The sequence below is a fragment of the Gymnoscopelus braueri genome (genome assembly GCF_963280865.1).
Source record: "Gymnoscopelus braueri genome assembly, chromosome: 2".
Lineage (NCBI taxonomy): Eukaryota > Metazoa > Chordata > Actinopteri > Myctophiformes > Myctophidae > Gymnoscopelus > Gymnoscopelus braueri.
Window position 1 is genome coordinate 27,024,710 of NC_137604.1, and position 23,965 is coordinate 27,048,674.

A 23,965-nucleotide genomic window follows, 5' to 3' on the forward strand; every position below is an offset into this window, starting at 1 on the left:
ACAGTATTCTGAAAAACGTATGTTTCTGTATCAGTGGTGCTCCATCTTTTTCATGTCAAGGACCCCCAAAATTAAATGTATTTGGCCGCGGACCCCCATCAAAATATTTGGTTCCAGGGACCCCCCAGAAGCAAAGATTTGAGTTTTAAAAAATCGCTTTAAAAATATATATATATTCAAAGATTTGCACAAATGTTCTCGATTTTTCAAAAATAGCAGATCTACAAGCTCGTAGCGCGGCACTCGGTGCCGCGCTATGAGCTTGTATATCTGCTATTTTTGAATAGCAGATATACTAAGTGTAAAATAATGCTTTTTAGCTCAAATCTAAAATTGACACAGTTCCAGGTCTTAATGGGTTAAAAACCACAACGCACTGAATACAGGCCCGTGTTTGCCCATCTCATGGTGTCATTTTCTAAGAGGAGCGCATATCGTCGCTGTCGGGTGGAAACCTTGTATGTCCAAAACTGTGACTTTTCCAGGAAATGGACAAAAAGTACCGGTGTTAACAATGGATCCAATGTAGTTATTTAGTCATAAGCTCTTATTAATACTTTCATTGGTTAAATTTGTATAAAACCCACAGTGTGTCTGTGGCTTAATCACTTTCACCTTTTTAAAACTTAAGAAATGCCAAAATAACAGATAATTATACATGCTCACAACGTGACTCTTGATCTTGGAGATTGGCAATTTTTGCCACTTTTGTGTGAGACTGTAGTTGGCATTGTTTTACAAAAAAAACGTAAAAAGTTGAAATATGGAGATAAGAGGTTTCTGCCTTACAGCAACAATATGAAATAGTAGCGGTGCATTATTTAGCACGTGCCTTTATTGACTTTGTTCAACAGGGATCTCAAATGATTTGATTCATGTCATTGATATGATTTATAGGTACGTAGTTGTGTTGTGTTGCATCATTTTCTAGGAAGTCATGCAAAGTAAACAAACCGGTTGGTCACCATCAGTTGTCACAGTTCCATATCTAAAGGGTATTATTTTATGTGTGTGTACTATTTTAAAGGTCTTCATCCAGCTAAGACTAAGTTGGAGCTTCAGAAACACTTGGCCTCACTGGACAACCAAGAGCAAGCTTCAGTATTCGAGAACACGATGGTAATATGTGTGTGTGTGTGTGTGTGTTCTGTGTTCTGTTACTTCATAGGCCTGTCACAATTATTACATAATCGCCTAATCGCAATTATTTGAGATCACACAGTATCCTGGCGGCTAGTATGCATGTAAACATAATGAATCCTAAAGAAACTGGACATTTTGTTGGACCCTACTTTAGGATTAGGGTTTAGGTTTAAGGTCTGGTAAAAATTATCACCTGCAAGTCCTTTCAGGGTTTTTTATTTTAATGACCCAGCAGTAGCAGACATTTCGGCCAGAGCCTTCCGCAGCATGATGATCAATTATCATCCTAAAAGGACTTTCAGTCAGTGCTGGTGATCATTTTAGCTGGAATCTTTAAGTTAGGTTAAGGTCAAGTGTAATAACAAACCAGTGTGTGCACATACATGTATTCACCTCATGAACTTGTGAATGTGCAGTAGAGAGTTTGGGAGTCAGAGAAGTGTTTTATTACCCAGGGGGGGTGCCATCCGAGATGAAAATGCAGAGAATCAAACCTGTCGGTCCACAAGTCTAACACACTGCATCATGAACGAATCGAAGCGAAACGAAGTTCTTCATATGCCTGTAGGATTCACAATGACACACATACCTTTCTTTCAAGAGGGCATGCATGTTTTTTACCATGCTTGGTGTTCCAAATGCCAGTACGCTCTTAAACATACAGTACAGACTGTATGTTTATACTGGAGACTGCACTACACAGCTTGCTGTCTGTGGTCTGCGGGGTCTCCCGGCAAAACCCCACTTCTTCAGATGCTATAATTTGATCAGTGTGGTCTTATTATTTTTCCAGTGAATGTTGCTTGCTTGTTGCTGTTTTACATTCCATTCTTCTGATTATTGCTGTCCAAGTGACTACTGTTCTAGTATGTACCCGTACTTGTAAACCTTTCCTGCATATGGTTAGGGGGCCATCTGCTGGTGATAGACCTGAACTACAGTAGCAGGAGTACTGAATCAGTCTTGAATGCACACATACTGAGTAAATGTTCACTTCTTTGGGAACCTCCATATTCCCAAACATTTCTTGTGACAAAGTTTTGATTCAACTCTGCAGCCTATTGTGTAGGTTTGTCTAAAATACTTAAGCTGTTTATTTACTCCTAGCTTGGGAGCGAACATTTTATCCCATTGGCCAACCTTAAATTTCAGAAACAAGATCATATTTACTTTTTATTCTTTCCTTTGCTGGAATATAACTTATTTTTTTCTTACTAATGAAATTAAACCATCCACTGCATGGATTGTACCAATTCCTCCGCCAGTATTTTTTTCAATTACCAATCGTCTGACCAGTGGTGGAAAAAGTACTCAAATGCTTTACTTAAGTAAAAGTACCAATATTGCAGTATAAAAATACTCTGTTACAAGTAAAAGTCCAGAATTCAAAATTTACTTGAGTAAAAGTACAAAAGTATTGTCATCAAAATGTACTTAAAGTACCAAAAGTAAAAGTACTAAATATTTGAAAATAGCCGATCTACAAGCTCACAACGCGACGCGTTGTGAGCTTGTAGATCTGCTATTTTCAAATAGCCTATGTATAAAATAGGGCTGAAGTGGTTAATGTAGGTTTCATTATATCATAATTTATATCTGAAAAGTAACTAGTAACTAAAGTTTTCATATAATTGTAGTGGAGTAAAAGTACAATATTTGCCTCTTAGATGTAGTGTAGTAGAAGTAAAAGTCTTGGAAATTGGAAATACTCAAGTAAAGTACAAATACCTCAAAATTGTACTTAAGTACAGTACTTAAATAAATGTACTTAGTTACTTTCCACCACTGCGTCTGACTATATTGAAACGGATAGATATTACACTAGCATTGGGAACTATGAAAGGACATTATTCAAAAAATATTTGACACCATATCGTGTTACAGAGGGCTCGCCCTAAGAACGACCAGGAGGAGAATGAGCTGGTGATGGCCAGTCTGAGGAGTCTGTACGAGGACAGACAGAAGAACCACCAGCACACACAGCATGCAGACAGCAAACAGGTACAGTACCCGTTCACATACTTACTTACTATCGCTCCTTTTCATGGAGAATAGGCCATTGACTACAGTCCGCCAGAGTCCGCCTCCTATCATGGGATTTCTTTTCCAGCTGATATTGGGCTTCCGGAGCGTGTGGCCGATCCATCCCCAACTTCTTCTTTTAATCTCCTCTTCCACTGGTGGTAGACCCGCTCTCTGCCAGAGATCCTTACAGTAGACATTACATTTAACCCATTGAAGTCATTTTCTGATCCCTCTACTCTGTTTAGAGCAGTATTTCTGTTTAGAGCAGTATTTCTCAAACCATAGGGTATGTAAGTTTGGTTGGTTTGTAAGTTTGGTGATTTGAAAAAGTTCTCTTGAAAAAGTTTGGGAAACAGTGTTTTAGAGAAACTTGACCTTTAATTTAGCCTTTTTTCTTCTCTCACACACACACACACACTCACTCACTCACTCACTCACTCACTCACTCACTCACTCACTCACACACTCTCACACACACACACACACACACACACACACACACACACACACACACATACTGTCTCTCTGTATATACTGTAGGTGTGTGAGGAGGCAACCCCAGCCCCAGCGGAGATACAACAGCAGAGCAGCAGTCGACAGCGCCTGGAACAGTTCAAGACCAGAGCCAAGCGGTCTCTCACTGAGTCACTAGAGGGAATCTGGAAGGTAAGTGCACACTCACTCTCTGCCTCTGAGTTGGTTGCATACGTACGTGTGTGTGTGCCAAAACTCGGGGTCCTTCAGGCAAGAGTTAGTTGGCACGTGTGTTAGCGTGTGCATACTGTACTTTTATAGCTCCCGTAAAGCTTTACTGGCTGTGCTTTATTGTATGGTATGCTCTTGTGTTACTCAGGAAGCTAAATAAATATGTCCTACGTGGGAGGAAGATGTTTCACTTGCTAGAGTTTCCATTCAGAAAAATAAATGTTTTCACTTACATACTAGAAGTCATTTAAAAGAAGTAGAAAACAGAACTTTACTTTTAGTAGAAGAAACCTTTTCACTAACTTAAAGGAAATGTTTCACTGGCTAGAAGAAATGTTTCCCTGTTGGTCACACAGCGTCAGGGACTATTAAATGGTTTATCATGGCATAAAAGCCTCCGCAGGCATTGTTTAACTTCGGTCACATACCCATACTGAACATTGTGTGTGTGTGCGTGCGCGTGTTTGCATGTGTTTGCGTGTGTCCTCCATAGAGCAGTAACAAGTCCAGGTTGCCAAGGGAGAACAGTGATGGAGGTGACAGCTTCTCTTCCAGTTCCACTCTCAATATCAGCCACCAACCCTCACTAGAAGACTCCCTGTCTGTATCCTCCTCACTACGGCCTACCAGCCCACTCAAGTACGTGCACACACACACACCCTGAAACCATTCTCACTAGCCTCGGTTGAACTAAATATTTCAAGGGAATTGCAAGTGCTTTACATAAAACACTAAGACATTAACACATTAAGACACTGAGCATTAACCCATTAAGACCTGAGAAGATTCTAGAAATGTCTTCTAAATCCTAAAAAAAAATTGAAAAAAAAAACCAAATTTTTTTTTTCCTCGATTTTTCTAAAATAGCAGATCTACAAGTTCATAGCGCGGCACTCGGTGCCGCGCTATGAGCTTGTATATCTGCTATTTTTGAATAGCCTAAAGAAATCTAAAGTGACACAGATGCGTTCCAGGTATCAATGGGTTAAGAGAGTGCAATCAAATAAATAAGTACAATAAAAACAGAAAACCAAGTTCTAAAATAAATTACATTATAACATTTCTTTATAGCTTTGATTTCGCATTTGAGTCAGATCTGCCAAACGACTTGGCGAGACGGTCTAGATCGCATTCTGATCAGAATTGCTTGTAGTGTGGACATAATCAGACAAATCAAAGTGCATTCGCAGGAAAGACATCATGAAACCCTGTTAGCCCTGTTACAATCAGGAGAAAGCAGTCATAGGATTAAATCAAATTAGACTAAATGGCAAGTAAGATAGTAGCCGCTGTTTTTGTACGTACTTGGGATACAGTGCCAGAGAAAGATCTGCTACGGTGGCCATAATGGCACAATGCAATAAATCTAATACTGCAAAAGTTGCAGATGTAGAAACTGACAAAGCAGAAGATGTTGGGGGAAATGAGATTAAGTCAGTTATTCAACTGCAATTCACCATCATCTAACTGGACGTTTTTAATTATTTTAATGCAATGTTTTTCAGCACCACACTTCCTTTTTCCCAATCCATTCTCTTGGTCTGCCAAGTGCCAAGCAGTCAAGTTGAATTGTGAGCTTGTAGAGCAGCTATATTCTCTGCGTGACATGATATGCAACCAAGTAAAATCACCCTTAATCCTCCTCCCATTGTGCTGATGCTCATCTCTTCTGCCACAGGTGCCACAACTCCACAGGAGACCTGAAAGGCCTCGACACTTCTCTGCCCCTCTCCCCTTCCTCCCCTGCCCTCAGTTCCCTCAGTCCATCCCACGATGCTCAGTCACAGGGCTTCCGTCGTCGTGCCAGCACTTACAGCCACCCCGCCACCCCCTCCTCGACTATGGACTCCCCGCCACGGATTCACTGTCAGACCCCACAGGAGCCCACCGCGGCCTCCAAGCCCAAGCTGGTGCGACACTACTCTGTCAGCACTGATACGCCACACCAGAGCAAGTAAGGACACATGAATGCTGTGTGTGTGGGTCACTGATGTTTGATGCTGTCAAAATTTCAAATCATAAAAAATCTAGTAACAGCTCTTTTTGTTATTTAACTCTCTCAGTGCCAAGCCCCGAGGTATCCCGAGTTTTTTCTGTCTAATATATCTAATATATCTCTAATATATATATATATATATATATATTATTATTATTATTATTATTTTATTTTTTTTGGAGAAAAAAATTCAGAACCCAAGATATCATTATCTGAAGATTTGCAGCTCCATCCACTCTTTGTTTAACTTTTAACTGAAAAAGGCTGTATCTCGCTTCCTAAGCACTTTTTTTTTACTTTGAAAAAAAAAAAAAAATTGCTGGCAGTTTAGAGAACATAGTTTTTTATTTCATTGGCACTGAGAGAGTTAAGTTATTTAAATGGTCCTCTTTGCATTCTAATATTTTTTATGTCATTAAGACAAGATAGATATTTTTAATGTTTTCATAAAAACTACTAAACAATAAGAAATTCAGTGGACACTTTACATCTAAAATGTATTTGTTAATATATTAGTCATTCTATGCGATAATTGCGAAAAGTGAAGACAGCCTTGTAATGGTGATTGTGGTTGGACGGCTTAGTAATGTTTTGGATTGGTGGGTTTTGCAATGGAAATTGTGATTAAATGGCTTTGTAACAATGACGGGACGATAACATACTGCTTTGTAATGAATATTCTTATTAGACTGCTTTGGAACGGTGATTCTGATTACACGGCTTTGTAGTGGCCATTCAATTGGGGATTCTGATTCAATTGATTTGCTTTATAATGACGATACCACATAGATGGCTTTGTAACAGTGATTCTGCCTGCATGGTTTATAATATTGATTCTCTCAAAGGTGCATTAGACGTGTTATGAGAAGATGACCTACAGTATACATGTACTGTAGGTAAATCTTTGAATGCACCTTTTTTCCTCTTTGTTTTTCTCTTTGTCATTTTAATCACATTTGGCTTCTTTGTTAAAGTATCGTACCAGTCTAATATTGACTTATAAGTGTATGCAGTGTATAATTGAGTAGATCTCAGACTACATATTTAAATGTCATTCACTGCCATTCATGTTGAAACAGTGTGGAAAAACAGTCTGAAATCATGGCATTACTCTAATCAAGCCATTCAAGTCCACACAGTAGTTCATTACAAGTGCTGCATTTTTCACTCTTTCAACTCCTCTTTCGCATTTAGCGATACAGTGAGTTCACAAAAATGCAACATTCTGTAACCTTTACTGAATATGGACAAAACATAAACAAACACGGTACCCTCTACATTTAACCCATCCTAACTATTCAGAGCAGCGTGTGCTGCCATTAATACAGCACCCGGGGAGCAGTTAGGGGTTAGTTGTCTTGCTCAGGGAGCGAAACCGCAGACTTTCTGATTCCCAGACGGCCTCTCTACCCATTCAGCTAAGGCCACCCCTTCATAGTATTAAGTGTTAAACTATGTGCCAGTAACACTGGTATGGTCCTTTATCACAGGGCATGCTGTAATTTTCTGCTTCCGTAGGGGCATAATACATACATATTCATACACAAACACACAAAGATGGTTGACTTCCTGCCAGCAGTGTGTGGTGCTTCCTGTTCTGTTCACATCCATGGGGATCAGCTCATTTCCTCTCCAGTTGCCTCCTGTACACTTGCTCGTCTCTTGCTCTCCTTTCTCTTTCCAATTAACATTTGTAATATTTAATATTTCATAACATTCTTCTCTAATCTCGTCCTCCACTCCTGTACTTTATGGTTCTGAACTTTTTCTTTGCCTCTCTGCACGTGTATCTCTCTCTCTCTCTCTCTCGCACTGTTTCTGTTGACTCAGACGTCCACCAACCGACTCCACCCTCCTTACCACCCTTCCTTGCCCTTCATCTCCTCTTCTTTCTCATCCTCCTTCATCCCCCTCTACTGGGGCCCGGCTCAACATAAGAAGGTGAGCAGCACCCTTTCATCTTTTCTCTTTTTTGAGAAAGTTGAACACAGATTTCCTCTCATCCTTTTTTTTTCTCTGCAGTTATTGTCTTTTCACTTGAATTTCGCAAACCTCTCACATCTTCCGAGCTCCATTTTCCATGTTGTTGTAGTTTTGTTTCACATTCTTTCTCTCGCACTCGTTCTCTCTCTCTTTCTCCCCATTCTGCCTCCTTTATTCCACTGCCATTCTCCCCTCGCTCCATCCCAGCCCTCTGGGAGGTCTGCGCGCTCGCCTGCGCTCGTCCTCCTCTGTTCCTAACTTCCTGAAATTCCCATTCCTGGCTCCCGTCCATGAGAACGATAGCCCTGATCTAAAGTGCAGGTATACGCAAATAAAACAAAAACAAATTCATACAGAATGCATTGGTGTGTGCAGAAAATGTCAGCTTCCGTAACTCGTTTAGTTTTTTTCCATGGCTGAAATACTGTATATGTATTTTTTAAGTCTGTGCGTGTGAACATTTGTGCGTGAGCGTGCGGGTGTGTGCGCCTGTGGATACACATACTTGTGTGTGTCACGTTTATACCACCTGTATGTGTGGCTATATGTGTAGGGTATACTGTATATAATCTCACTTTGAAATGTCTTGTGTGTGTGTGTGCTTCAGTGATGTGGCAGCTCTGTCCATCCCAGGTGGATGGACATATGCAGTGGAGGAAAGTCCTCTACGCAGCCACCGCCACTCCTGGAGGCAGCAGATTTTCCTACGGGTCGCTACCCCTCAGAAGAACCCAGAAACGCCTGGTAAAAACAAACTATCTCTTTCACACACACACACACACACACATCAATTCACACCTGCATAGCATTATGTCACAGATGAAGCTAGAAATGAAGAGAGCGTGGTTTGTTTGGTGATGAACTAATGAGATGATAAGTGATGCGTGGGTGGGTTTAGTCAGAGTGTGTGTGTGTGTGTGTGCGCGCGTCAAGGGGACAGCTCAGTGCTTTATTACATTGTAGCTTACATAAACACACTCACTTGCGCATGTGTGTTTGAATGTTCTCAGATTTATTTATATAGTGTCAAATCGCAACAGAAGTTGTCACTTTACGTGTAGAGCATATCAAGACCATACTTGACATGCTCTACATGTAAATGACCATAATGTACAGAGAGAGACTTGACAATTACCCAAGAAGAAAGCCAGAGAGGGACACAGGGACGGGGAAAGGGAGGGCAAATGGGGGCAAAGGTAAAGAAAGGTCAGGTGAGAGAGAGAGAGAGTCATGGAAACAGGGAGGGAGAAGTCCTCCCCGATGGGCGTCCAATGGGAGGAGCAGTCCCCGCCCCGTCTTCAGCTGGACAGACAATTGCCTACAAGTCCAGATCACTGCACAGACCTCTTATATAATCATGATAAAAATAAGACCAGATCTTTATGGTAGTTGGAAACACATGGCGGTGTCTGGCGATGTCGTGTGGTCATAACACATTTTGACCTCATCTCAAAACCCCCGATGGTCAAAGCACAGTATTATTCAGTATTTAAAATGTGTTCTAATCTGCCAGCAGAACACAGAGGTTTAGAATAGAAACCCTGAAATAACCTTGACCTTCAATCACATTCCACCTACAATACATAAATGGTGTGTCTTGTAGTGACAAAGTCTGTCCACTGCATGTCACTATTTCATTCTGTACGCAATAGTGAGTAGAATAATGGTGGTTCTATTTTGTGTTTTTACAAATTGAGTGTATAGAGATAGAAAGGGGAGATAAGTTGAAAAGAAATAGATGTTCCATTTATTTCTTTTTTTGTTTCAGGTTAATGCAGTACATTGAACTTGTGTGTGTGTGTGTGTGTGTGTGTGCGTGCGCGTGTGCGTGTGTGCGCGCATGTGTGTTGAGACAGAGAGAAAGAGAGTGTTTGTGTGTCTTTGTACTGTATGTTGACTCTGGAGAGACTTGGACATACATGGTTAGCAGACTGTGACAATGTGTACATAGTAACAAACACATTATCGTATCTACTGTACCTTACAGGTCAAGACAGGTGTCTGTACTGAAAATGACTTTTGCTGCTTTATAAAAAACCCAACTTGAAACTGCTTTGCAGCCAACAAATGTAAAGTGTAAAAGACAAGCCAGGTGGACAAAATATGTTAATATCTGGTGCTCTTGGAACGATGGGAATGAAGATATCGAAATAACTAAACGTCGGTTCCAGCCAGGCACCCAAAAACAGTAGCAGGAAGGAACAAATACATTTAAAGTTTCATAGTGGTTTTAGAATAAATGGATAAAAAAATAAATAGGTTAATTAATCAGTAGGTAGTTACTTTATTCATCCCCAATGTGAAATTATGGTGTTACAGTAGCTCTCATCATCAGAAAACAAAGAAGAACGAGACATGTAAGAACCCCACTTTATAATAAACATCTAAGTCAGAGATATACAACCTACAGTACAGTATTCAAAGACAGTCCAAACAGTTCTATAAAATAAAAAACAGTCACTGATTGATTTTAACGTCCCCCAGCCTGATCAAGCCAGCTGGAGGAGGAGTTGTAAAGTCCACACCTGTGCATTAATTTATGCCTCGGATGTCACAGTAGTTCTCTCTTTAAAAATAATAGGTAATAGACAAAAAGAAAAGCTAAGACAAACGTCCAATTTTCTTGACTGTCCTACAGAATGCCTACAGTATGTGTCCTAGCACCAGTCTTTACATGGTCTTCATTATGTGGGATGTCAAGGCATCTAAAGTAAGGCAATTCAGAACATTGGGGTTTGTTTTTTGGTACTGGTACCAGGGAAGATTTTTTTACACTTAGATGGGACCTTTTCCAGACGGAGGCTCAGGTTAAATAGGTGCTGGAGTACACCACACAGGTGGTCTGTGCAGCCTTTGAGGACCCTCGGGCTCACTCCATTAGGGCCCGCAGCCTTCCTGGGGTGGGCGGGGGGGGGGCATTGTGTGTGTCAGTGGTGTTTAACATGGGGGAAGGGGATGGTGTGACAGCTGAGCGGGGGTCAGATCAGAGAAGCTGGAGGTAGGAGGAGAATGAGGAGGGGAGGGTGGAGAGCTGTTGGTGGAGCTGGGAGAAGGGGGACAATGAGCCCCTAAGGCTGTTAAAAATCAGATTGAACACACGTGGTCTCCAGCCACTTGTGGATTTTTAGCCTGCTTGTAGCTGACGATCTTCCTCAAACTGCTCCACACAGCTCTTCCGTCGGTAGGAGGCCCTTCCTTCATAATAAAATGAATAGTCTCCCCTCTAGTTGTTGTTGTTGGGGTATTTGTCAAGTACTTGAGCTGTCCACAGTCAATGTTGCAGTACAACAGCAGACATGACATGCATGCTCCTGTGCTGTTGTGAAGGTGTGTGCGCTTAGCAAAAATGAAAATGCCGCGCCAAGCGAATCCTCTCTAACTTCAGCTGACACACTAATCACCAGACTGGAGCTATCTCAGGTCTTTATTTAAATATGTGTGTGTTGTCCCGGGACTGGGAATTTTGTGCATGTTTGTACAGAGTGCTTTGTCGGATGAAATCATGTTTGTGCTTGCATGTCCTCAGATCTTCACTGTAGAGGGGTTGGACACATTCCGTCTGTAAATAAATCTTGTGTGGTGGAAAAAAAAATAAGCACACATACATATAGTATAGTACACACGCATGTCACATTTAGGCAAGTTAAGGTCATGTCAGGATAGCTCAAGGCGAGGTTATGCCAGGATAGCACAAGTCGAGGTCATGCCAGGATAGCACAAGTCGAGGTCATGCCAGGATAGCACAAGTCGAGGGCGTGCCAGGATAGCACAATGCAAGCACAAGGCAAGGTAATGTAAGGAGTCAGGATAGCGCAAGGTAAGGTCATGCCAGGATAGGGCAAGGTTATGCCAGGATAGGGCAAGGCAAGGTCATGCCAGGATACCAAAATGCAATGTCATGCAGGACGTGTGACATGCATGTCATAATAACACAATAGATGTTGGCATGTCTGTGTGTGATGTCAATCAGATTAGATTTGTTGTTAATTGTCTTCCCTGTGTAAAGTTTAGACTGATTGAGCAATACACTATGAGACTGGTTTGGGTCAAAACGGATTGAAATAGATGGATAGACCTTTATTGATCCCGTTGGGGGAATTCAGTTGTTATAGCAGCGCCGTGGTAAGCATGAAACAGGGCAGATACAGGAGATATCTGCCCTGTAGAGTAGAGATACAACTAAATATGAAAATAAAAATAAAATGACAAGTAATACCATAAAAAAAAGTAGAAAATACCGTAAATATACCAAGTAGAAGACTTAAAGTCTTAAAGCCTGGCAGGGATTAGTATAATAAATGATTTATTGAATAAACCCTATCCTGCAGAATGAAACCTTAATTTTAAAAGATCCTTCCAATTGAGATTAAAACTTAAGCTGTGAAATCAGCCTGTTGTGTCCCTTAATATTTGCACGTCATAATTTAGGAGATGAAGTCCCCCTGCTAGCCGCGGTGTTCTAAGGATGGCAATGTCGGTCCATCCGTCCATCACTTTGGTCCCAAACAACATATCTCAAAAACTACTGGCTGGATTGCGATGGTATTTGCTGTGCACTTTCATGTTAGAATGAAAACATGCAGAGCATAATTGGAACCTAAACATTTGAGTGACTCCATGATGCTGCTTCTAGCACCTTTAGGCTCTAGGCTCTTTTTGTGAGCCATAGACGCCTATTATCAGACAACGTCACACTGATAATAACCTGTATGCGTGCACAGGCCGGCACCAAATGAACCCCACCGCTCATAAGATGCAATGGAAAAGTGGTCACAGCACTCATGTGTAAAATTGCATTCCATCAAACTTTCAGATGCTGTTTTCCTCCCAGTGTGGAGGAAGGAGGCTTAGGATGTTTACTGTGATCTCTCACTTTTGAAACTATATAATCCTTGGTTTCTGTTGTGTGTAAACAATAATAGCGATTCAAACCAGTTGTCCTCCAAACCACACCGCCTGTCGCTGTCATTAGAACGGAGGGAGCGCTCCCTATGATCACTGCATCACAGCTTGCCTGCCCGCACAGCTGCAGACCCTCAAGGCAAATTTATGCTCCATCGCGCGAAGAGAACGGCCGAGAAGCAGACCTCCAAGCTCACAACGGTCGCATCCGTGATGTTTTGTGAGCTTTATGTCAGCTATTCTTGGTGCGCACCACTAGACGAAGTATACATATGTCTTGCCAGGAGCGTCTGTCACAGGAGGACGTTGAATTAACTAAAACCAGCGCTCCCCAAAACAACAGGTTTGGGGATCTGTTGGGAATTGATTACATGAAACCAGCACCTGCGCATGCAATCTCAATGTTTGTAAACAAATAATTGGTCAATTGGCCTTTTTGTAATGAAATACAAAACATACCCCCCTTGCAATTCTGCCACCAATAATATCCTTATCTATACTATAACCTGTGTGTGTGTTTGTCTGTGTGTCGCACACAATTTATCCTGGGCATAACTCGCACAGCATCCGACCGTTCGGTCTAAATGTTTTTGTCTCATATATGTAACCCCAAGGTGTGCAGAGCCGAATGGACCAACTTAGAAAATACAGTATACAACATACAATATACAACACTATACACCCTCGGCAGTGCTTGCATAGTGCAAGACAACGGAAAATACAAGAGAACGCACATTAAGCATGTCTGAACTGTTCCTGACTTGCATCGATCCTTACTTGCATGGCCCAGAGTAGGCTAGTTAAAATATTTGTTTTTCATCTTTTTCACTTTTTGTTTAGTTAGATTGCGGTGTTATAAGGACTCTTAATGATTCCTGGTTCAAACCACTTTGATCTGTCTGTGTGTAAGGAGCAGCACAGCCTCGGTCTTGGCTTCTTTGATGGCATCATAAATTTAAATTATTTTGCTTCTGGCCAGACTCAATTAAATAACATGCATTTTGGAAAAAGTTTGATTGGTTTGACCTTATCTTTTGCTGGGCTTCTAGCTTTGCAAGAACATGTGCAAAATTATTTACAGAACAGTCCAAACATATGAGCAGATTCTGCATTTGGAGATATCTTTTCCATTTATTTCTATAAACAAGCGACACTTTTGTGTGTGCTCTTGGCCACATTACAGCGGCGTGGTGTCTGTTACAGATTAGCTACAATAGGTTGGCAATTATTGGCACTTACCTTGTATCAGGTAAAACATGTCTTCGCTAGAAGTCAAATGGAACCTCAAGTATGTTTTTGATTGTCAACTGGCACGACAACAAATTCCATGGCACTCAGCTTGTCTCCAGTTTACTGTGGCCAGAGCCACGAGGTGGCCACACGGCGCTGCACCTCAAACAAACCGCAAGAGTTGATGTGATCTTATTTCCTCCTAAAATGATCTTAGGAGGAAATAACATTCCTAAAACAAGCATTTCTCAGTTAAACCTGCCCATGAACCCAATTCATAATCGCAGAATAAACTATGTGGACCTAGGCGGATGTTAGCATCCGTATAATGTCCAATTGGATGCAATGTCCATCCAGCTATTTGCAGGATGATGTGTTGGAAAGTCCCTTTGTTGTACAATGATGCTCAACAAACATTGACAATTTTAGGAATTTCTTATAATTTCTGATCATCCTAAAACCCATCCAATGGTCCCTTATTTTCCATTGATGAACTCTGTTATTGTTTTTCAATCTATCTAACATATTTTGGGAAATTTTACCCATCTCAGCTGCAAGTTTAAAATGAATCCCTAACTGAGATTTTGAGTTTAAAGTAGTAGAGCAACAGGATTCAAATTAATCCAGGTTTACTTTGAAAACTGATTATTTTTAACTATGTGCAACTGGATTAATAGATGAACCTTGATTTAATCCAGGTTAAAGCTTAATCCTTGTTGATGCAACCCACCCGTAGTCTAGCAAGACTTTACTGAAGTGTTGTTTTCCTTGTTGCTAGCTTTGCAAGAACATGCTCAAAAATATTGACTGAACAGTCCAAACATACAGTATGCGCGGATTCTGCATTCAGAGATATATTTTGTCTTTATTTCTCTAAACAAGCCAACACATAATATGTGTACTCTTGGGCCACAATGAGCATCTGCAACGCGTTGTGAGTTTGTAGATTAGCTTTTTTTTATTGGCACGCAACACTGTTGAATGATAGAGAGTAAATTAGGCATTACAGCTGTGTGGGGTACAGATTAGCTTGATTGGCACTTGTTGGCACTGACATAAGTATCAGGTAAACCTTGTCTTTGCTAGCAGTCAAGTGGAACCTCAAGTATTTTTTGATGGTCAACTGGCATGACCGCAGATTCCATGGCAATCCTATATGACTGCACTATTCTGCCTATTCTACGTGGATGTTACAAGTGCAGAGTTACTGGGTGTGGATTTTTGCTTGCATGAGGTCATGGGTGTGTCAAGCGTATGGGTTTGTGTGTGCACATGCACTGCACATGCACTTTTTTTCCTTCAAGGTCATGTTGACAGTGTCCATACAGAAAGTACCAGGAAAGCGCCAGTCTTGTTGACCCAGTTAGCATGTGTAGCATTGTTTGTGTGTGTGTGTGTGTGTGTGAGCGAGTGTGTTCTGGGCGTTGGTTCTGACCAAATTGAGTGTGTTTGCTCAGGGAGTAGACGGTGCCACTTTGCGTGCAGGGTGTGTGGGTGCGTGCGTGTGTGTGTCTGTGTCTGTGTGTGTGTGTGTACGTACATGCTGCTCTTCAGTAGGGTTGAAGAGATGTTCTGTTTGAGTGGTGTAGCAGTCTGTTTGTCTGACAAACATGTTTTATCCTTGGAGAGATCCGTATGTGTGTTGCACACGCAGGAGGTGTGTGTGTCAGCACCTCTCTCCTTTACCTTCAGCGCAGTGTGTTTATCTAGTGACTCTGCTGGTTTCAACAGGCCTTGCATGGTTTCACCGACACTAGTTTCCACTAACTCAGACACAAAGGCATACACACATTCCAACTTCTGCTGGCAGAAAGTACCACATTGTCTTCTCTTGTGTGTGTGCGTATGTGTGTCTGTGTTAGGGCTGCACAATTAATTGAAAATCGTGATTTTAGGTTTCTCAATTATAAAATTGTGAAACTAAACATTTTTGTCAGGTCAAGACTTTTAAGTTTCTTTCCTTTTGTAAAGCTTCACTGTGGAAAATCAGACGGTGAACTTAAAAAAGGTCCAAGGCAGCTCTGTTCAAGTGATTGATGATTTTAGTCATAATTGTGCAGCCTTAGTCTGTGTACTGTACTGATAGAACAGAATGGGACAGAACAATCAGGTCAAGAGGGCTCGTTGTTTGAACATAATTTGCATGTCTACTTCTCTTTAACCCATTAACTCATTCACTGCTAGAATCTTTTTATTTTTGCGTTTGCCCACTGCCAGAGATTTTTCATTGAGCCGAGATGCAGAATTTTTAAGTTTTAAGTTAACAAGGAAGTGGATGGGAGTCTAGATCTTCGACAAATCATATCTCCTTGGTCTTTGGGTCAAATTTGAAAAAAATTATTGAAAAAAAAATAATAATAAAAAAAAAAGTTTTTTACGTCAGTGGCAGTATTGGTTAATTACGTCAGAGGCAGTGAATGAGTTAAGACCTGAGGCCGATTCTACAAATGTCTTCTAAATCCTAACTATTTTCAGAAAGAAATTATGTTACTATGTCAGCGGTGCTCAAACCTTTTCATGTCCAGGACCCCCAAAATGATATGTATTTGGCCGCGGACCCCCATCTCAAAATATGTTGTTCCAGGGACCCCCAGAAGCAAAGATTTGAGTTAAAAATGTTCGCTTTAAAAATGTATATATTCAAAGATGTGCACACATTTTCAAGATTTTTCAAAATGAGCTTGTATATCTGCTATTTTTGAATAGCCAAAGTATAAAATATGGCTAAATCTAAAATGACACAGATGCTTTCCTGGTCTTAATGGGTTCATTCTATCATTGTACATTCACTCTATTGACTTAGAGAGGTGAATGAACCAAAGAGAACAACACACTGGATTGACTCTCTCTATCGCTGTCTATCTTACCTTTATCTCTCTCTCTCTCTCAGACCACGGGGACCCATCTCTAGAGGCTGGCCATGTGTGCGGGGTCCTCATAGGAGGTGTGGGTGCCGGCGGTGGTGGGGAGTCCTCCCTGAGGGTGGTGCCGGAGGAGAGGAAGAAGAAGGGCAGCGAGGAGCTGAGGGAGCTGTGGAGGAAGGCCATCCTCCAGCAGATCCTGCTCCTGAGAATGGAGAGGGAGAACCACAGGCTACAGGGTAGGACGGATGGATGGAAGATTGGAGGAATACTGCAACGGCAAACACATTTCCAAACTTGATTTATCGATTTAATTTTTGTTACTAAACACACACAAAACACAACAATCACACAGGACTTCATAAGCATTAAATGAATGCTTTGTTGTAACATTTTTGGATGTATAGTCGATTTGTTGCATAAACTGTGTTGATCGATGCAAAAACGCTTTGATTGCATGCAATACCGCGGCTGAGAAAGCGCAATCTTTTGATTCCATTTTTAACATGCCATTTAGTTGCCCGATCGTGCAAAACCCAGAGCATCTGCGCTATTTAACACCCTCACAGACATTTACACATTCTACAACATGCACAGACTTTTATACAGACACATTTAATGAAGGACCTACCTCGACTGTTAAGGAAGTGTGTGTGAATGAACACAACTTCTTAGTCATCATTATGTCATTCTTGGCAGCGCCACAACTGCATTTAACAACTTGGATTTAACAGCATCTAAACATTAGATCATCATTGCCCATATTGGTGTATTCACTGAAGATAAGCACATCTATCACAAAGCAATCATTGGTGACCTGTCCTCTGTTCCAGACACAAACACACGCAGAGTAACTAACCGGAAATATTTTTAAAAATTACATTTTGAACCTCTAACAGACTTAATCTTGCTCATGTAGGTTAATCAAATAATTGAGAAGCACGTAATTTTTTTTGAATAATAATTTCTTATATATCAACGAATCAACACGGGAAAAAAATGAGTGAGTGAACTATCCCTTTAAGCCCTGTTTGTTGTACAATCGTGGCGTGCAAAAATAGAGCACCCGTAATATTTACAGTACAGACTATGTTTGAGAACTATGAGGGCAGTGGGGGGAAAAAGTGCTTAGAATAATCGTAATTATGGCAAAATAATCATGATATTGATTTGAGGTCCTATCGCCCAACCCTAACACACACACACGTCAAGTCACAGAGTGCGGAAGTGCATATCTGGATTTGGCTTTTGTGTGCGTGGAGGTGTGATATAAAAGAAATTGGCAACCGCAACTTAATAGGTGACAATAAAATGTTACAGTGTGGTAGTTATTATGGGATGTTTACTCGTAAAATTTAAGGGTTTGATTTATATTTTCTAAGTGTCTAAGACACATAAAAAAAGCCCTCTATTTGTTGTCATGTTTCCCACCCCACTCCTGACCCATTTGGCACCTGTAGACACACACACACACACACACACACACACACACACACACACACACACACACACACCTAATCCGTCTTTCCACTTCACTCACCTCCCCACCTGTACCTGTGTGCTCTCAGAAACACGACACATGCACCATCACAGAAATTGTTGCCTGTAAAGCAGGGTGTGGCAGAAAAGAATGTGGGCCAATATTGACGTAAGAAGAGCAAGTCTGGGCAGCACAGACACACACGCACACACAGCGCCCGTTCTCTCACACACACACACACACACACACACACACACACACACATTACACTCTCTGTTCCTCTTCTTCCGCGTGTTGTGTTCCATTCCATTGGGGCATCTACTGTATAGTTTTATTGTGTGTTTTATTCCTCCGTCAGGGTGGAGTCCACTTCTGTAACTGTTATTTGTCTGGGTGGAGTTGCCACTGCCTGTCCTCTATTCTTTCTGTTTATCTCTGTCTCTGTGCCCTGGCTTTATGGGTCAACCACGCACGTCTATTGAAGTGTATACATGCGAGCTGGGATGTGTTCGCGTTTCTCTGTCACTTTGTGTGTGTGTGTGCTGGTGAAGGGTGGGGTATCCTATCCTGCCCTGTGTTATCAGGGGTGGGGTGTTCCGGAGTAAGAAAAAGAGAGAGGGAAATTGAGAGAGGAGAGGAAATGGAAGGAAGTGTAGAGTGAGAGGAATGGAAGGAGTGGAGTGAGACAGAACTTTCAGGTAACAAATGGATGCTTTAACAAACCCTGTCGTCATATTAATGGTTCACAGTGTAATTTCCAATGGAAGTAGATGGACAATTATACAGTGATTCTGGCATAGGCAGTGGGACTGGAATTCCCATATTCTCTCTCTCTCTCTCTCTCTCTCTTGGTTACGTCAACTTTTCTTTCCTGGTCCGCACTCCACTGTATATTTGTCACTGTATATTTGCATATACAGTGACTGTATATTTGCATATACAGTGAAATGTGGTATCTGCATTCAACCCATCTTAAGCATCCGGAACAGTGGGAAGCTGTAGGGACAGCACCTCAATTAGGAGTCAAGTGTCTTGCTCAGGGACACTTTGGCTTGTAGACCGGGGCCGAGACACCTACCAGGGACCTTCGGTAGTGATGCCAGTCTGTTCAAACTACTTTGGCCCTGTTGGGTATAAGGAGCAGCACAGCCTCTAGGGGCCGCTAGTGGGGATTGTAGACTCTTGGTCTTGCTTAAAATGTAGGCCATTCCCAAAAGAAACTGATCTCCACCTCGTTGATAGGCTGATGGAAGCCGTTTCAGTAATGATTACATACTATCTCATTTCCCCCTCCACTTCCTGAGAAAGCATCCGTGTGTTTTGGAATAGAACTGTTCCTGCTATTTGTGCTTGTCCCTTAGTGATGATGTCATTCCCCCCCAGTCCTGCCAAGTTCCAGCTGGTCACTGGGTGGACACCTCGCATGAGAGCAGGAAGGGTGGAGAGATGCACAAGGGAGAGGAGTGGGAGGAGGAGAGAGGGTTGGCCAGAGGGAGGAATGGAGTGTGGATAATGAAAGAGAAAATGGGTGCAAAGATAGGTAGATGGAAATAAGGGAGGTGGTTGTGTGTGGGTAGAAAAAACGAGATAGAAGCCGTGGGTTCAAAGCGGTAGTGATAAGGAGGGGGAAGGGTGTTGTACTAATAGATGAGGGAACCCTGGGTGTTTTCTCGTTTTCTTTGATCACTTGCGTCAACAAATTGTAACCGTTTCACAGTTGGTGTGTATGTGTGGTTGTGTACCTGCATACTGTGTTTGTAAAATGTGCAGAAAATCTGTGTTCATTTCTGTGCGTGTGTGTGTGTGTGTGTGTAGCCACAGAAAATGACTTGCAGAACAAGCGTCTGAAGTTGGACTATGAGGAGATAACTCCATGTCTAAAGGACGTCACTGTCGTCTGGGAGAAGATGCTGGGAACCCCTGGGAGGTCAAAGGTCAAGTTTGATGCTGAGACCATCCATGCTTGTGTCGCACAAGGTACCCATTCCATTACGTTTTCTTTTTGAATAACTTACAGTGACCCACTTTGTTCTTCATAATCCTTTTACTTTAGAAACCCCATAGAAAACACAAATGTCTTGATATATATATATTTATTTTCAATGCAGTGTCGAAGTGGAAGTTAAGCCTAGGTTAAACTGTATAAGACGAGCTACAATATATGGCTCATAGCTCTGGCCATTTGTACTCAATACATCGGCTCACTGATAAAGCCCCCTGTGTCTCGATGGCAACTGATGGTGTCATTTAGCCTAGCTGTTGCAGAACTTCTCCAGGTCTCCTTCACATCTTTGGATTGCTGTCAGGGGAGAGACAGCGTTCGAGACACCTCACATGTTTCACAGAATATTTATATCCATGTATGATCGTTCGTCCGACCGTTTGTAATCACAAACGGTATCAGTGTGTGTCGCCCAGAGAAAAAACAATCCAACCACGACCGCCCCTTGCCTTGTAACAGCATGTTGAATGTACCATCTCTCGCCAAAAATGCACGCTTTTCTTCCTTTTCAACTGGTCACAGAATATTTATATCCATGTATGATCGCTCGTCCGACCGTTTGTAAACACAAACGTTATCAGTGTGCGTAACTCATTGAGTGCCAATGACGTCTTTTGACAGTCGTTTTCAGTGTGCCATTAGTGCCAATGACGTCTTTTGACGTCACTTTTTTTTTCTTCAACATTTCTTTTTTTTGCATTTTTTGTTGTATTTTTTTTTTTTTTATCTCAAAGGAACTAGGAGAAAACGATTTTCAAAAAGTTAATGCTCCATCCACTTCAATGTTAAGAAATAAACGGAGAAAAAAATCACATTTTTCCTACATAGCCTAATCATGGCACAGTGATCAACAAGCTTGAAATAAGCCTGGCAGTGAATGAGTTAAGCATATCGCTACTTACGCTATTTGATTTTTTTTTTTATTAATCTGTTATTAGTTGTCATTACACATGCATCTATGTCTTGGTTGTCTCACACGAGCCGCCATAGTCTGCTAAACAGATGTTACGCTGATGTTATGCGTTTTGCCAAGTCCCGAAAAAGACGCGCTGTGGCCAGTACAGTCACTTTGATTGGCAGTTGTGCCGAACGCTCAACCCAAAACATGATTTACGAGACTGTGACAGCTTGTGTGGAACAACCAAGGCATGCATGCGTGTGTAATGACAACAAATAACAGATTAATGAAAAGAAAAATCACTTTTGACCGCAACAAATAGAGTAAGTAGAGATATGCTTATGAGCTCCTCTCTATGCAATGAGGACTGCTGGGGAAACTGGACGACAGGGGCAATTCTGTAAATAGACCCCATGGCCAGTCATTTGGGCTCAATATAAGTAGGAAAAAACGCCTAGAAGTAATTTTAGTCCGGACTTAATAACCATTTCTTATCTCCTTGAGCAACACGGTACACTCCATATCCCCAGGCCAGTACCCAATCAAAGCTGTGAGACATTATTGACGCTGTGTGAGCTGCTAGAAATGTCAGGATGTATGAGCCAAGTGGCTCCCAGCCTGAGACGTTCGAAATGATGTCCATGAGCCAAATAAATCTGGCTCACAGGGGTTGTCTTACACCGTATAAATTAGGCTTTAGTCTCTAGTGTGAGTAGTGCAATATGTCCTTGTTCCATAGCACAGGACCCTCTGTCCTGTTACATGCCAGTATTATCAGGTTCTACACAGGGGTCACACTGCTTCTGTACAGAACAGAGGAGTACTAAAGTCCACACACACACACACACACACACACACACACACACACACACACACACACACACACACACACACACACTGTGCAAGGCCACTGGCCAGCAGTGTTCTAACTCAGTTAACAAGTTGATGATGGTGTGAGATTGTTTGGCCACCCTCTCTGATTGGAGGTTTGGTAAAAGGTGGGCTCAAAGCCCTTTTTGATCCAGTCAACATTGGAGACATTGTCTAATGAACACACGGCCATGTGTCTGGCAATGATTACTATCAGAATATAGAGTTTAAACTTTTGGTTTTTTATCAAAATACATATCACTTACACTACCTTTAATGATTATTTTATTGCCTCATTTCTCAGACATTGGAATCATTGTCTTTGGCAGGAATAAACTGTCTCCCACTTTAAACATGCTAGTTACAAGATAACACTAATTACAGTGGACAACTGGACATGGTGTCATCGTAAATGTAGTTCACCCTTTGTTTTTTGAGGTGTTAACTGATAGTTTGATATTGTTTGAGATAGTAGACGGTAATACTAGACATTACCTCATCAAATGAGTGCATGCGTTGAATTGCCCATGTTTCAGGCGCTAAATCGCATTTCACATTTTTGGGGGGGTTGATTGTCAAAAGGAGAACATCATTGTATGTTTCGTAGCGTTGTGCAGGAGTCCTGTTATGCAGGTGTTGACAGTACCTCCACCCGCTCGCTGTGTTCCTCTCCACATCTGCTTTCTCGATGCCTATTTCATTGCCTTTTTTAAACTAGTTTGGTGGGTGGAGAGGAAATTAAACTGGGAATTTCATCACCCATTAAGGTGAGACAGGGCCATGGCAATAGTCTCAATCCACATAAATAACCCAAGTTCAGATTTTTTTACGTGTGTGTGTGTGTGTGTGTGTGTCTCACTTTTCTCCACAAACATTTTGTTCACAAAATACCAACTCCCACCCCCGCTGCCTGCCATAAATCCTGCCTGCCATAAATCCTCCCATCATTTGTCAGGTGTTCCCAGGCAGCATCGAGGGGAGATCTGGAAGTTTCTTTCAGAGCAGTATCTGCTGAGACAGCTACCCAGCCGCCCGCCCGCCATCCAAACTCCTTACAAAGAGCTGCTGAAACAACTCACTACTCAGCAACACGCCATCCTCATAGACCTGGGTAAGGCATGCACACACCTACCAATACACACACACACACACACATACGTACACGCACACAATACATATTATGCACAAAAGTAACACAATCATAAGCGCTTTCACACACATCGATAAATCTAGAATCAACAGCGTATAGTAGTTGAAACGCAAAAGACCTTTATGACCCGACGATAACCTCTTTTTTTGTAACAGTTTCACCCTTACTGTTCAGCACCTCCTGCAACAAAATAACACACCACACCTTCACACCCCTGTGACCCTCGCACACACAAATACATACATACAGTTGCCGGGTACACCACACCCCTTCTAACACTTACCATCCTCCGTCTCACCATCTCTTTCATCCACCCATCATGTAGCGTTCGCTCTCTACAATAAAACAGGGTGGAGAAAGGCAGTAATATCATACACACAGACAGCTGACTGCTGTTTAACAGCAGGGCGGGTCTGCCACGATTAGTGGCATTATGGAGGATGAGCACACACGGGTGACATGATACACAGGTGACATGATATACAGATGACGGAGAGATGTGTAGAGATGGCCGAAGGTGCAAAAAAACAGCGTCACTAACAGGCAGGGAGAATTAAAGATCAGCATCTCAGACAGACAGGGAACAGCAGGGAGAGATTAAAGATCAGCATCATAAACAGGCAAGGAACGGCAGGGAGAGTTTAAAGATCTGCATCCTAATCAGGTAGGAAACAGGAGGGAAAGTTTAAAGATCTGTGTTTTTGATTGATTGATTGAATA

At 41.8% G+C, this 23,965-nt stretch overlaps 1 protein-coding gene across 4 annotated transcripts in view; it reads left to right on the forward strand.

Annotated features, from left to right (window-relative positions):
• tbc1d1 (TBC1 (tre-2/USP6, BUB2, cdc16) domain family, member 1) overlaps positions 1 to 23,965 on the forward strand; it is a 62,087-nt gene that overhangs the window by 29,740 nt on the left and 8,382 nt on the right. For 3 of the 4 annotated variants that reach the window (XM_080419813.1, XM_080419814.1, XM_080419816.1), the window contains 11 exons: positions 1,028 to 1,119; positions 3,028 to 3,144; positions 3,709 to 3,834; positions 4,367 to 4,512; positions 5,552 to 5,827; positions 7,700 to 7,810; positions 8,060 to 8,173; positions 8,460 to 8,596; positions 16,875 to 17,084; positions 20,141 to 20,302; positions 23,051 to 23,206. In XM_080419813.1, coding sequence (XP_080275939.1) covers positions 1,028 to 1,119; positions 3,028 to 3,144; positions 3,709 to 3,834; positions 4,367 to 4,512; positions 5,552 to 5,827; positions 7,700 to 7,810; positions 8,060 to 8,173; positions 8,460 to 8,596; positions 16,875 to 17,084; positions 20,141 to 20,302; positions 23,051 to 23,206 — 1,647 coding nt within the window. The remainder of the gene's footprint in view (positions 1 to 1,027; positions 1,120 to 3,027; positions 3,145 to 3,708; positions 3,835 to 4,366; positions 4,513 to 5,551; positions 5,828 to 7,699; positions 7,811 to 8,059; positions 8,174 to 8,459; positions 8,597 to 16,874; positions 17,085 to 20,140; positions 20,303 to 23,050; positions 23,207 to 23,965) is intronic. The other variant, XM_080419815.1, reaches the window with a different exon arrangement.